At 32.9% G+C, this 16,038-nt stretch overlaps 1 protein-coding gene across 1 annotated transcript in view; it reads left to right on the top strand.

Annotated features, from left to right (window-relative positions):
• The window catches only part of LOC143253961 (vacuolar protein sorting-associated protein 54-like), a 53,205-nt gene extending 37,394 nt beyond the window's left edge, over nt 1-15,811 (top strand). Inside the window, exon 9 of the mRNA XM_076508633.1 lies at nt 13,906-15,811. Within this exon, the coding sequence (XP_076364748.1) occupies nt 13,906-13,936 (31 nt within the window). The 3' untranslated portion in view covers nt 13,937-15,811. The remainder of the gene's footprint in view (nt 1-13,905) is intronic.
• Nucleotides 15,812-16,038: the final 227 nt, after the last annotated feature.

Here is a 16,038-nt window from a genome sequence, read left to right on the forward strand (position 1 = left end):
GAGCACTTTAATTATTTATCAGTATACTGGATCACTCAGCTTCATTCGTACTAAATTAGGTAACGCATTAACTAAAGAGTGCGTCACTATGGTTTCTAATAAAGTTCGTTTATCACTTAAACATTCTACTAAGGATGATGTGCTACCTGTTTACTGTAAATGAAGAATAAATCTATGAAACAGAACTTAATACATTTTTTTTGTTTTGATTGATTTCTACACAAACCTGAATGTGACAACGGAAAGCAAGTAAATTGATCAGAGACATCTGTGGGATGATAAGGACACGAAGTTTTGTGTTTTTGGAAAATGTATCAACATAAAAGTTGGCAAGCGCAACAATAATTATATTTTTTAACTTCACTTTCCTATATATATATATATGAGATCTCATTACACATACATGAATTTATTAAGAATAAAAAAATAGCAATGGTATTTTTGATATAATGAAAGACAAAATCTTTATTAGGTATTTCGGACGACTACTTATCACGTGAATTTGTTTTTTTCTTTTGTAATGAACAAGCTATTATGTTGTCTTTTCAAATATACGTGTGCAAAGTGATCGATATTAATAAGTAAGTCATGATGACTTTCAAAGTACTACTATCTAAATTTTATAACAAGCACACCAGACTACTAATTAAGAAGTAATTATAACTTGTTCATGTTATTTTTATGTTCTCTCACTCAGCGTGTATGTCAAGATGATATAACTAGTAAGAGTTGGTTAGTTATTGTAATGTTTTGTTAGACTGGTACAAAAGGGCGCACTTCAGTGTTATTGTTACCCACATTTATACGGCATGAATGTTTCAAATAGGTGAAGTTAATATTAGAAATTAGTGGAAAACTGCAGTAGATGAAACAAACCGTCAAATTCTTTAAGCTCCATAATATCTAAAGCTTTCACCATACGTTCTATATACTCTAATTTTATTCTATATACTCTAGTTTTTTTACTAATTGCTACAAACAGTATTGTGTTATTTTATTACTATAATATCGACACATTTTAATCAACACTAAATTTTATAATGAACTGAAATGTCGAATTTCCACAAAAAAAAACTATAAATAATATACACATCTGTGCAACTCTACAATAGCATTTTTCCATTAGAGAGCTTCATAAGACATCAGCAGGGGAATGACTCATGATAAAAAGTAACCAAAGATAATACAGGTTACTTGTATCTCGGAACCCAAGGCTAATTTCAAACCAACACGTGAGTGTTGTCAGTTTGAAAATTTTAGGTAAACAATAAATAGTAACATCTAGATCATCAGATAACCAATTGTGTCTATCTGTACTTAAACACGAAGAAATAAAGTTATCTATGATCAGCGTGGCCCAGAGTCTAGTGCTTTGGACTCTTAGTCCAAATTGCAAGGCTTGTTTCCAACATGTTGTGTCACTAGGCAAAACATTTTACCTCAGTGACTTCAGTCTACTCAACTGTAGATGTCACTGCTGTCTCTTATGTCCCATAGTGGCACGGGATGAATTTTTTAAAACTATTTCCTAGTTTGAAGGAAATCTGACAAAGTGTTATAACAAGTCACTTCAAATAGAAACAAAAGACTGTATATGGAAGTATCTCAAGACATTCTTAATCAGTAATCTTAATATAGCAAAGAAAGTTATTGCTGCTTGACGTAAGAGCGTGACTTAGGTGGGACACTTATCTACCCCTCTTCCCTGTAAGTGGTTAATAGTTTCTGATATTTAAATGACTATTAAGCAAATGTTTCAAAAGAAGAATTATTTTCAGATTTATCTTTGAAATTAAAAGCCGGAGACTAATGTGTAACTCCAATACAAATTAGTGTGAAAAATAAATCAGTACTAGTGTAAGGTTGCCCAGTGAACTGTACAAAAAAAAATATCTTAAAACAGGCTTCAGTTAAACGTTTTCTTTTCTCTATCATCACCCCAGTGGCTCAGCGGTATGTCTGCGGACTTCCAACGCTACAAACGGTCTTTCAATACGAGTAGGGGGGAGGGAAAGATCCCAGATCGTCCCTTGAGTAGCTTGGTGCTTAATTTAGGACCCGGCATGGCCGAACGTGTTAAGGCGTGCGACTCGTAATCTGAGGGTCGCGGGCTCGCATCCTCCTCGCGCCAAACATGCTCGCACTTTCAGCCGTGGGGGCGTTATAATGTGACGGTCCATCCCACTATTCGTTGGTAAAAGAGTAGCTCAAGAGTTAGCGGTGGGTGGTGATGACTAGCTGCCTTCCCTCTAGTCTTACACTACTAAATTAGGGACGGCTTGGTGCAGTGGGCTAACAACCTACTCACTTAAATACCTGTTGAAGAATCCGCAAGCGATTGCAGCCCTATGTTCCTTGATGGAATCTAATGGTGATAACTAACTAACTAACTATGTAATATCATATATTAAAACAATATAGAGAAGTTTACGAAACCATGTATGAGAAAGAATTATCCATGGAAAAAGAAGGTCGGGAGACCGTGACAGAAAAACCTTTAGACTCAAATAAAGAAAGTTATTATGTAACTATATAACAGCAAATAATAAAACAATAGTAGACGAATATATGCAAAATAATAAGAGGAAAAAAGAAAAAAAAACGAGAAAATATTTATAACCTAAAACATAAGAAGATACATGCCAACTTAAATAGTGATGTGAATCAAATGTATACGTTTATAGCTCGTCAGGGCACGAATGTTTTCTACAATGTTGGAAAAGAAACACAAGAACTATACCTGATAAACCTGGAAGTGCATCCCACGCTACATTTGTTTCCTTTTCGTTTGTTTTTCTGTTGTTTTTTTTTCCTTTTAGTTTTAATATATTTTTAATTGTTATCACATAGTATTATAAATTTTGTTCTATACTTTTTATTACAATAAATGCTTGTGAAAGTCATTATACAGTTTAGAAGTGCACGAAAATAGATATTAACGTAGAAGGACGTTACAATTCAATCACAAAGTGAATGGTCTCCTTTCACACACACAAGTATAAAGATGTAATGATTTAAGTTAAAGAATGAGCTACCTAACCAAGTATATGTTGTTGACTACGTAATGAGCATAAATACAATATACAATATCATTAGCTTAATGTGAACCACGAATAAGATCCGACATCAAATGACGCAGTGAATTTTAAACATAAAATTTATTTTTCCTGTGGTATATTATGTTTCGTAACTTATTTTTCATTTTCAGAATGTTATGCTTTACCTTTAAACATTTTGAAATGTTCTATATATATTAATTGTTACACTGACAGAAACAAAATATTTTGGCATGGCCAGAAAGGCTATGTCTATTCAAACTCTTGACAAACGCTCGCTAGACCCTTAATTTAAAGTTATTACCATTAGTTTTAAACTATTTGATATTTCTTAAACGTGTTTAAGAATAAGTTAAAAACTTGAAGCGAGACTGTTATAAGGTTTTGTTTTCAGCCATGGGCTTACACCTTGTGAAATGTTTGGTTTATAAATTAACCTTAAACCGTAACATGGATTCTGTTCTCTTGGTGTCTTGTTACATCCATAACCAAATTCTAACTGGTCAAACTGTAAAACCGTTATAACACAAACTATGTCCCTTTTTACGCGCTTAACTATCAAATAACGCCTTGGCTAGATAATATTCCCTCAAAAGTTTTGATGAAGGTTTCAGATTAAGTAGGTGAGCTACTATTTGTTGTCAGTCCCTGAGTAGTGGGCAAGTACCAGAGGATTGGAAATTACCTGATGATATTTCTCTTTTTAAGGGAAGTGATGAAAATAGTCTCAGTAAATTAGTCTTACGTCAGTTGTGGGAAGTTCATGAAAAGTCTCATTAAAGATGTTTTGTAAAACCATTTAACAGAGTTTTATTGGATAGTCAACACGATTTCATTAAGGAAAAATCTTGCCTTACAATTCTTTTGACATTTTTTTAAAAGGTTACTGCTTCAGTAGATCAGGGTAAGGATGTAAATTTGTGTATCCGGATATTCAGAAAGTAATTAATAAGATGCGATATAAAAGGTTTGTCAAAAGTTATCTCTATAGATATGGGAGATAAGTTAAAAATTGGATAGAAGAAAGCAGAGGGTTGTTAGAAATAGAGTTCAGTCAAACTGGATTAATAACACAAGGTGGGGGACTTCAGAACTTAGTCTTAGGATCTTTGCTCTTTTTGATTTACATTAATGACATAGATGAAAAATTGGTCAATAAAATACTTAATTTTGCAGCTGATATTAAAGTATTGGGTGTTATTAGTTGTGAAGAGGATGCTGCAGGTTTACCCAATTATTGAGATCATTTAGTGAGTTGAGCAAGTATATGTCAAATGGGTTTTAATTACAATAAATGCATAATAATACATAAATATAATTTGGATGGGAATAGCCTTAACAGTGTTGTGAAATAAAGAGATTTTATTGCAATAGTTGATCAGTCTGTAAAGCAGTGTGCTGTTGCTCATGGTAGAGTAAATAAGGTTTTGGTTCTGTCTACAGAAATATTGAATACAAGTCCAAAGAGGTTATAATTCCTCATGATGAGAAACCAACTTGAAGTAGAAATGTATCTCAAAACGGCTGGTATAGGTATTAACACTTTTATTAATAAAGCAGAGAACAACGTTTCGACCTTCTTAGGTTAACTTGAAAATGACCTAAGAAGGTCGAAACTTTGTTCTCTGCTTTATTAGTGAAAAGGTTAATACCCATACCAGCCGTCCTGAGATACAGGTTATAATTCCACTGTATAGGTCACTGCCTCCTTATACAATGTCAGTTCTCTGTTACATATTTTTATCACTGCCAATATTGGTTGGTGTGCTTGGCTTATTAGTTTCTTCAGTTCTATATCTTCCTGTGTATATGATCGTATGTTGTAGACTACGTGATCAGCATCTGATGTTATTTGGAAGCTGGGGAATGACTCATGATTTGATTTCTCTAGAACTTTCTAATTCTGACAGTGAAAGCCAATCCTTTCCCTTATTAGAGAATAACTTGCTCTCTCCTTCAATAGTCAGCCTTGCTTGGTGTAAAACAGGACCATTATTTTTAGTCCTGTTGGGACAATCTTATTTTCTCTGCATTAATATAAGAAGGTAAGGGATTTTTTTTAATATATATACATACGAACTTGATCGAAACTTTTACCAGTTGGAAATTGTTTCAGGCCTTTACCACTCTGATATAGTTTTACAGAATAATTTAGACAAGGAGGTAGTATTACTAATGGTATAATTACTCGAAATATTGATGAAACTTTGTAGAATGGACTGGTTCCAAAATTAGGTCTGATTCTAAATAAATGTTATGAAGAGGTACATTAACAAAGCCATCCTTAATAACCTCAGCAATAGCACACTGTTAGTGCCCGAACTTCAATTCAAATGCAATATACTTTCTAACAACAATGACTAAGTCACCCCCGTATCACGTAGAAAACATGTCGGTATGAGATTGGCAGTGCCATTTGTCAAAGACACAGAACCAACAGACACAAAAGATCAAAATTCCTCCCGGACTACATCAGCCTTTAAATCAGTGACCAAATCAGGTGATCTAGTGAAACTAAATATTTTGTGAACACGAATGCAACAGTTTCATTCTCACTGGGAACCTGATGAAGGGCAGTTTCTATTTACCCTTTATTCGTTTTTGTAATAACTGTAAAATATTTTGTAATATTTTATTTTTATATGTTATTTAAGTACTATATATTAGTATAACTATATAGTTAGTATCCTAACTACACTATAATATTAGAACAATACTGAAGTAGACTCGAGAAATAGAACATCACAGGCAGTTTTATAACTTAACCGATATTGTGATATCGAATAGTTTCATGTTGGTTAAAGTCAAAATTCTCTTATAACTATGTGGAGTGCAGAGGTCGTTTTTTTTCTAACTTTATTATCAAAACAATTAACCAATCATTGGAAATAAGCATAGCTGAATAGACAATCCTTCTACGAAATATAAAAACCAATCATCATACAAATATAAATTGATACTACGGGGATAAACAGCAAATAAATGTAATTCGGGCCTATCACACAAACTATTACTGATGTCACGAAAAAGCTGTGAGGACATTATCACTACTTAACGATCAATAAGTGTATAGTTATAACACAATAAAAACAAACATTTTGATAATACTCGACTCAAATCTAGACTCGGTTAAAGTTCGGTTTATGTTACTTTAAAGAAATAACTAATTTTTCTTGGGAAAAAGTAAAACCTTGAACAGTGAATCCGAGAAGGTTAGGTTGATAATTTAAAAACAAACAAACATACACACAAAATTATGATGATGAAATTAGTTATAAAAAAATGTAGAGATCCAAGAACTAAAAAAGTGATATGCATGTGTTTACACTTTTGTATGCCATACTAACACACTGTACGTCCTAACATCGAGTGCTTACTTTACACATTAATAATTTCTTTAGGATTATTATATGAATTATAAAAATCAAGACTGCCTCCTACTTAACAATAATTTTTTAACACATCTAGTTTCTTGATCAAGAAATTATACACTAGGAAACAAAAGCACTTTATGTAATATCAAATACAGATGCTCTTGACAACCCAGGCTTTAATGCCAATTTTGTACACACTGTGCTACTACTGTGTAACTAACTTTTACTAGTGATTTAACAACTCCCTGCCCTAAAGATTATGCGACGTAATCCATCTCGACTAATCCATATTTGTTCAAGTTATACAAGTATTTAATTAATCAAACTATGCAGTGATTTTACCACCATAATGAGGTAAAGTAAACAAATTTTCGAAGAAGAATTTTTGTTCCAGAGAAATTATATTTATCTTAAACCTTGACACTACAAAACGTTTTATATACACATAAGGTATTGCATTATAAAACAGTTATTTTAACTAGGTTAGGCTTACATCTTTCTATTCTGTAACGATTGTTTGAAGCTAAGCACAAATCTACACAATAGGCTATGCGTGCTTTGCCCACCACAGATACCAAAAACAGGTTTCTCGTGCTCTGTTGTGATCAGACATGCCTCTGGGGTACGTTATGTTCATTCCCTTTACAAATTTAATTTTACCACACTATAGATTATAGAGACAATAATCTTACCGACCTCAGAAACTTGGCAGAAAGGTCCAAACAAGGAAGAAATATGAAGCTATTAACTTAAAAAGACCGTGTGCAATTCAAATAAAAAAAGCTTGCACGACAAAAGGAGTTATTTCACTGTCATCAAGAAGATAACGAAACACTTCAAAGACATGAAACAGCTTCGCTCAGGAGATTGGGTTGATGTATTCCAGATGACTATGTCAATGTGTGTGTCTTCTGAACCTATTTTAGCATAGAGAAACAACAAAAAATTATTTTATAAGGTTTTTATTTCCCAGGAACATAAAAACAGTTATCTAGAATATAATAACCTAACAACCGGACCAAAGCCGGGCATTTTTACTAGTACACAATAAATGCCATCGAAATATTGCGCTTTACGTAACCTTAAATTACTGCATTCGTACTAGTAGTTGTTATATATGAAGTGAAATTATCCTACAGGGTTAAGAACCTAAATGAACAAACCAAATTTTATTATTACAAAGTATAATAACTGCAAGTCTTCAGTATGGTATAAACTAACCTTACAAATATTAAACCCATCAAATTTGACTATGAAAGCTTGCCTATTCTTTTATTTGTAATGGCAAAATATTGAAGGCGGAACCATCGTACCATTAATTTAATTATATCGTCCCCCCCCCACACTGAAAATATATATGTGGGCACTCATGACTGTCACTAGCATAATTCGAAAAGAAAAAAAAATTATAAACCTCTCGTCGTGCAACGCATGGGTACATCTGTTAGTAACTTTCACAATGGACCACAGTGGCACAGCGTTATGATTTACAATGCTAGAATCCAAGTTTCGATACCCATGGTAGGCAGAGCGCAAATAGCCCATTGTGTAGCTTTATGTGTAATTACAAACAATTCGCAAATGAATCATTTTCATAACGTCATACAGAGTATTAGTTGTATATTCACCAAAATCATCAATATTTTCCAATATGTTGTATGTATGTAGACAAAACGTGAATAAAAAACCCATACTTTGGGCTTTAATTAGAGAATCACCAATAAATACCTAACATTTTGTATATGTTTTATAGATATCCTCTTATGCAGCACCACATTAGGTAGTTACAGTAAGCTGTCACTTGGCGACTCGCTACTGATAGAGCAATGTCTAACATGATTGCTTGGACCTCATTAAAACTGAAATACACTTATAGAATGGATGAGACCAATCATTTAAAGAATATATGATAATTATGTGTTAAGCCAAATTAAGCGTTGTTATTAAAAGTATGTTTCTTTGACCGACTGTTCAATGATATCTGACATCAGAGTGTTTCAATATCCCCAACCGAAAGGGAATGAGTTTGTCACTGAAAGTTAAGTCTGAAGGTTTATAACACTTCGCTTTTCTCTTCATCGGGTTTTTGGTCTCAATTACCAGGGAGGTTCAGGCTCACTTGGACCTCTTCCTCCTGTCAGTGCTATCAATTTATTTGCTGTAAGATGTTGGTGTTGAATATACATGCAGGTCGGAGTGTATAGTACTTGCTCTCACTCGTTTTAGGGCGAATGTCCATGTATGTATTAGTTCTTTACTCAATAGTAATTATAATTGCCAGAGGGATAGATTTTTGTTAAGGTGCTAATATATCAGCGTTAAACTAACAAGGGTTTTACAGTCTAGTAATCGGTGGCCTTATTACATTCTTATTTCTAAAACAGATGTTTACGAGAGAGAAGTACTTAGGTCTATTTATATCACGTAAGTAGTATCGATCAAACTCACATAATAAATCATATTTTTGCCAGTTTTTCTAAAAGTAACTTATAGAATTATGCAAGAGTCTATCGGAAATAGTTTGAATATTTGTGTATGAATTTTGATGAGGTGCTGTGAGGAATTGTGTATGCTGAAGTAATAACTGAGTTTTGTATGATCTGTATTTTGTTCACGTGTTTCGGTGCTATATTTAACCATGCCGTGCTTGCATATTCTATGATAGGTCTTATGTATGTTTTATAGATTTTAATTATATTGTCTGATAAAGTTCCTTGATTTTTAGAGGTTAGACTTCTTGCATATTTTGCGCGTTTCCAAATTCTGGTATGTTTAACCCATGTTAGCTTAGTACCGTAGGTTGAACCTAGGAATTTTGCCCAAGTAGCGGTCTGTAGAAGTGTTCTGTTCATGTACAGTTTAGTGGGATGTTTTTTTACGTTTGTTATGTATTGTTAATAATATTACTTGATTTTTATGCAGATTTATTCGATATCTTTTGCAATATTCTTCCAATTTATTTAATAAAGGTTGTACGTTTGTCGCTGTTATGGATGGGGTTGGAGCACGTTTCCAGACAGTTTCCACGTTTTAATAGCATGTCATTCACATACATTATGAATAAAATAGGGCTAACTACCCCTCCTTAAGGGATGCTAGGCTCCCTTTACATTTACGTTACAACTCTATTTGCCATAAAGTTGGACAGCCAGCAAATAATTTCCTGGGGTAGCTCCATTTCTGTCATGCCGTATCCTAATCCATTAAAGTGTTTTTTTCAATATCGAGAAAGCAGGCGACAGTGTATTCATGTTTATCAAAATTATCTAGAAATGTTTCTGTAAATCTTACCAGGTGATCTGTGGTCTAAGTTTTCTGAATCCATTTTGAATTTCTGGTAATTTTGAAGTTATTTCTAAATAATTTGAAATTCTATTACTGATTATTATTTCGAGAATTTTTCCTATACAGCTGGTTATGTTAATCGGGAGATAATTGTTTGGTTTATTTGCTGGCTTTCCTTCTTTATGGAACATGAGGACTATTGCTTGCTTCCAGGAACCGGGGATTTATCCAGAACCGAGTGATTGCGCTGAAAAGCGCTGGAAAATATTCATATAATCTCTGATTGCCTTTTTTTAAGGAGAATGGTTTGTATGCCTGTATGTCATCTTCTCTCAGTGCCGTGTTTTTTGTAGTTGTTATGGCTAATTTCACTTTCGTTTCTGTGAGTTTTGGTGAGCTGATATGTAATTGGATTATATGTTCCATCTAACTTTGTTGATATATTTTCCGTACTTAGTGGGAATTTAGTTGTGTACATGGTTTTCAGTTGCATGAAGGTGTTGACTTTATTGTGAAAATACGTGTTCACGCCTAATTCCTGGTGTATTTTAAACTTATTTTGTAGGTGTTAAATACTTCTGCCTTTTCAGGGTTAGTGTATGATATTTTGTTGTGAGTTTCTTGTGGCGGGTAATCACTGTTTGATTTGAGTTTCTAGTGTTGGTGAATCGTTTTAAGTGTGTCCAAAATAGTTTTGAGTCGTTTTTGTGGTTAAGTTGGGAACAAAAATTGTTCCATCTGTCTTGTTTCAGTTACCGTACTTTTTCTTATTTTATTTCTTAGTGTTTATTTCTATTTTTAGTGCTGGATTTCTACTTTGTATGAATTGGCTTTGTAGTTTCCTTTTGTATTTTATAATTTCTATTATATCTTTATGTGGTTGCCATGTTTGCGTTGTTGTTGACTGATTTAGTTTTGGTTGTTTTTTTGGTTTCTTGCTGCAAATTGTATGCAATCAGAGAAGGTGTGACAATATGCATCTGAATCGGATTCGTCCGCGGCGTAATTGTTTCTATTGGTAGAATTTTACCTAAAACTTGTTGGTGTTCAATCCAATTTGCTTTTTTCGTAGTTGAGTTTTTCTTTTCCTCTATTTGTGTGAAGGGCGAGATTGAAGATACACCAGACTGATAAATGGTCACTATCAACATCTTGGTCTACTTGAAAGTTTTCGACTCCTATTGTACGAGCACAGACATAAGTCCAGTAATTCACTGGTACCGTGTGAGTACAAGATATGTGTCGGTGTACCATCATTTAACAGGACCATATTGGTATCTAATAAGTAATTATATAAAATTCTGCCATTTGTATTAGCTTGTTTACAATTAAAGATAAAATGATTGCTGTTTAGGTCTCCTGTCATTATTACATTAGGGTTATGATTATACATGAAGTTTAAGAGAACTTGGTGAGCAGTATATTTCTGCTACTGTAATTTATGTTATTTCCAGTTCTAACGTCTAAAATAATACAATAATTTGAAAAAGTGTTTTTAACTACCTTTACAATAAGTTCGATCTGTAGAGTATCAACATGCCTCTGTTGAGGTCATTCTTATTTGTTTGGTCTTTTCTAATTGTTCAGTATACCTTTATTTTAAATATATGACTTACATATAAACAGGTTTCGGTAATTACAAAAATATCTGGTTATACCTTCAATCTCGTGTTTCTCGGAAGCAGTTGCACCCTGGATATTGACATGTACTACCGTTAATTTATTTGTTTTACAGTAAGTTCAAAATTGATGTAATGATTTGTCGGAGGTATGTTTGGATCTTTTTAATTATTTTTATCAGTAATTCTGTGCAGTTGTTTGTGTTATTTGGTTTTAAGTACTCAGTCATGAATTCTGTGACGAAACTTGTTAGTGCATCCATTAATGTGTTTTCTTTTTTGTCTTAATTTGTTCGTATTATTTGTTTTGGGTCTTCGATTATTGTTATGGGATTATCATCTTTGATTTTTTGTGTTTGTTCATCTTTTTCATATGTTCTGTGACGTAGGATTTTTCATATGTTGTTGTGTTCTTCACTGCTATGGCGTGTTTTTTTTTCCTGTGACTGTGGTGTTGGTAGCAGTGGTATTTTATTTTTTATTTGTGATATTCATCTTCGTGTTTATAGCACTAAAATTGTTCGTTCAGAATTTCGCGCGAAGCTACACGATGGTTTTAAGATTGAGTCCTAAGGTACACCACTTGTAACATTAATCCAGTTTAACCGAACTCCATTTATAACAACCCTCTGCTTTATTTCATCAAGCCACTCTTCTATCCAATTAATTATTCCTCACACCTGCAGAGGTACGTGTATTTAGAAGCCATTTATGTGGCACCTTGTCAAATGCTTTCTGAAAATCCAGATAGACCAAATCTACCTTAGTAAGGCAAGGTTTACCCTAGTAAAACCACGCTGCATATCCGATATAATTCTGAACTTTGTTAAATGATTTTGCAAAGTATCTTTTATCAGACTTTCTAAAACTCTTTCCACAACTGATGTAAGACTAACAGGTGTATAATTACTGGGACAACTTGTATTACCTCCCTTGAAGACAGGAGTGACATTAGTTAATTTCCAATCTGTTAATACTTGTCCACTATTAAAAGGCTTACACAAGTTGTGGCAAATGGGTAACATATCCAATCCTTGAGCTCCTTTAAAACTTTCGAGGAAATATTATCTGGTCCAGGAGTCTTATCATTCTTTAAACTTCCCAATTTTATTTTAACAAGCTCAGAATTTATGCAGTTGCCTTGTTCAACTTTGTTTTCACCTATCAGTTGCTCAAGAGGAGGAATACTATTCAAGTTTTCGTTAGTAAAAACTGAAGAATAAAGCAGAATTTAATAACCTAGCCAATTCACAACCATCAGATACGAGCCTTCCTTTATCATCCCTCAAGGAATATGTGACCACATTAACCCCAAGAGCATAGGAGCTAGAAACCTAAAAGTTTGGATCCTGAGAGTCTGCGCTTGCTGTTATTACTTATCCATGTCCGTGCATGCATTTTTTTATGCGAGTAAACTGAAAGGAAATATGACTCCCATAGTTCCAAGAGGATAGAACCTAGAAACCTGAAATTGTGTGTCCTCTAACAGCTTTAATATTATATATTTACTTTAATATCTATGTTTGTTTCAGTTTAATATATACAGTAAAACCTGTCTAAGCCGGAAACTGCACAGGGCCGAAACCTGTACAAGCTGAAATATTAAAATTTTGCAGCATTATCTTAAGATTTCTCCTATAAAAGGCCCTCTGTATGGTGAAATCTGCGTAACGCGGACGGAAAATTATCTTTCACCTACTTCATCTATCAACAAGTAGGATTAGAACCTGAGTAAAACGGAAAAAAAATATTTTTGAGTAAATATGTTTCTTATTTATTAATAATTTCTTTAAATATTAATAAATTTTTGTTTAATTAATAATTTCTTTAAATATTAATAAATTCTCGTTTAACTAATAATTTGTTTAAATATTAATAAATTCTTGAATAATTAATAATTTCTTTAAACATTAATAAACTCTCGGACATTTTGTTACAGTAAGTATTGGTTAAGTATATTCTTCTCTTTTTTCTGCCGTCATTATTTTTGCAGTTAAATTAGATTCATGATTTGTAGAAATATATTTGTCTTTTAAGTGCAAAAATCTACTCTTTAAATAACTCTCAAGAAAAAAATAAATTCCTATCTTCCCTAATTTTAAAATTTAGGGGAAATTTATTTAATACCCTCATTAAAAAGTTACTAAATACCCTCATTTTTTAAAAAAAAGCTATTATACATGTAATATTTTAATGAATTTAGGATTAGGGTTAGGATTAAAGTTAGAGTTAAGTTTGGGGTGCTTGATATTCAATTGGATAAAGGTATTTGATAAAGCTTTGGATAAATTATATTGGATAGTCAAATGATTTTTATTTCGTGAAAGGATTGCGTTGGAATAAAAATTAGGTATTCAGTAAGGTTTTTTGATAAAATAGGGAATTTAGTAGAACTGCAATAAAAAATTAGGGTATTTAGTAAAATTTAAAAAAAATGAGGAAATTAAGTTCCTTACCCCTAAAATTTATAATTCTAATTTTAATAATAGGCTGCCGGTAAAAGTAGGAAAAAGAAAATAATAATAAAATGAAGTAGTGGTAGTTTTATTTTGAATATGTTTTATTTTTCAGATCCATGGAGAAGAAATTGAAAAAAAATTAAATCTCAAGGAAAAGTTTTATGCCATTAAAATGGTCTGTGAGGAGAAAATGTGGGAAAATGGCACGAAAAGTTAAAAGAAATTATTCGTCATTACAACCCAAAGGATATCGCAAATGCAGAAGAAACAGCTTTGTTTTTCAGAGCTCTTCCCAATAAAACATTGCAGATTAAAGGAGAAAAGTGTTCCGGAGGTCGCTATTCGAAAGAATGATTGACTGCACTTTTGGTCGCATTTGCTGATGGAAAACTAGAGAAACCATCGTAATAGATAAAAGTGAAAATCCGCGCTGTTTTAAAAATTTAAGGAAGAATCAACTTCCTGTGGAATGGAAAGAGAATAATAAAGCGTGGATGACAAGTGTTATATATTCCAGGATTTTTTGAATAAATTAAACAAAAGAAAGGAACAAGAAAATAGGAATATTCTACTTTTCCCAGATAATGCAACTTGTCACCCAAAATTTTAACTTTCAAATGTACGTTTAGTCTTTCTACCTTCACGTACAACATCAGTTCTACAGCTAGTAGATAATTGAATTATACAGTGTATAAAATTGAAATACAGAAAATTGATGCTTTAGCACATTATTGCAAACATGGACGACTGTAAGAGAGCATTTGAAATGACCATGAAAATTGACGTGTTAGATGTAATTGCATTTTTAAGTCATTCAATCAAATGCGAAAAAGATAAATGCTTAATAAAGTGCTTTCGAAACTGTGAATGTATTATTGATAATGGCAGAAAAAGTGGAGAAGTTGTTTATTATGATGATTCTAGTGAAATCCAAACTCTGATTCAGAAGATTGATGCAGATGATTCTGTGAATGCAGAAAGTTTTATAAACGTTGGCAAGAATGTTTTAACAGAAACTGGTAATCTTGATTTAAAATCTATAATAGAATCGCAAGATGGTAACAATGCGAGGAAATTGAAATTCCTACTTCATCGCAAGTGTTAAGTTATATTAAAGCTAATAAATTCTATGCAAAAATAAAGGAGGAAAATAAACTTCATGAAAAGGCCGTAAAATTGGCGTTCTTTTTTAATCGCATGAGAAAACCCATTAAAAAAACGAAACAGTTGAAACTGGACACTTTCTTCAAATAAATTTGATTAAGATTTTGTGTACTTATGTATATTTTGAATGTCTATTTTTGTTCTTATTCTAATAAATATAGTATAAACAGTATAATAACTTTATTCATAAACGTCTCACTTCCTTTGAGTCAAGCGAGTATAACGTTCCGCTCAAAAATTATACATAATTAACAAAATGCATGTTCACTGTGTATAAGCAGAAAAACCTGCTAAACCCAGAAATTTTACTTGATCCCATGCGATTCCGCCTTACACAGGTTTTACTGTACTTAGAAATGCATGTAACATACATGGCCCTTAAAAGGCCCGGCATAGTCAGGTAGTTAAGCACTCGACTCGTAACCAACAGTCACGTGTTGGAATCCCCGTCACACCAAACATGCTCGCCCTTTCAACCGTGGGGGCATTATAATGTTACGGTCAATTCCACTATTCGTTGGTAAAAGAGTAGCCCAAGAGTTGGCGGTGAGTGGTGATGACTAGCTGCCTTCCCTCTAGTCTTACACTGCTAAATTAGGGATGGTTAGTACAGATAGTCTTCGTGTAGCTTTGCGCGACATTCAAACCAAACCAAAATATTCTTAAATGTGTATTGCGAAAGTCACATATTTTCTCTAAATTTATGGATTCTGGAGCGTAAGAATCAGCAGTGTACGATTTATGTATCTAAAATACCAGTATAGTTGCCTTGGCTGAAATTGTTACGAAATTTCCTCTCAAGCTTATAAAACGTAACCAACGTAACGCGCGAAGAGATATTATTTGTTTGCTACAATCAGTATACTAAAAAAACCTTGGAAGCTGTAATTGTGATAAATGCTTATTAATCAGAAAACTACAGATATCAGAGACAGGAATATTTATAGATTTCGAACCTTACGAACCGTTCAACTTCACAGAATTAACTTCGAACGTTAGTATATATATATAGAGATTGTATAGTTTAAGCTACGAAAAGTTACGTGAGACCAGACAAGTAATAAAGCTAGCTAGTATTCCC

This window comes from Tachypleus tridentatus, chromosome 6 (assembly GCF_004210375.1).
Source record: "Tachypleus tridentatus isolate NWPU-2018 chromosome 6, ASM421037v1, whole genome shotgun sequence".
Lineage (NCBI taxonomy): Eukaryota > Metazoa > Arthropoda > Merostomata > Xiphosura > Limulidae > Tachypleus > Tachypleus tridentatus.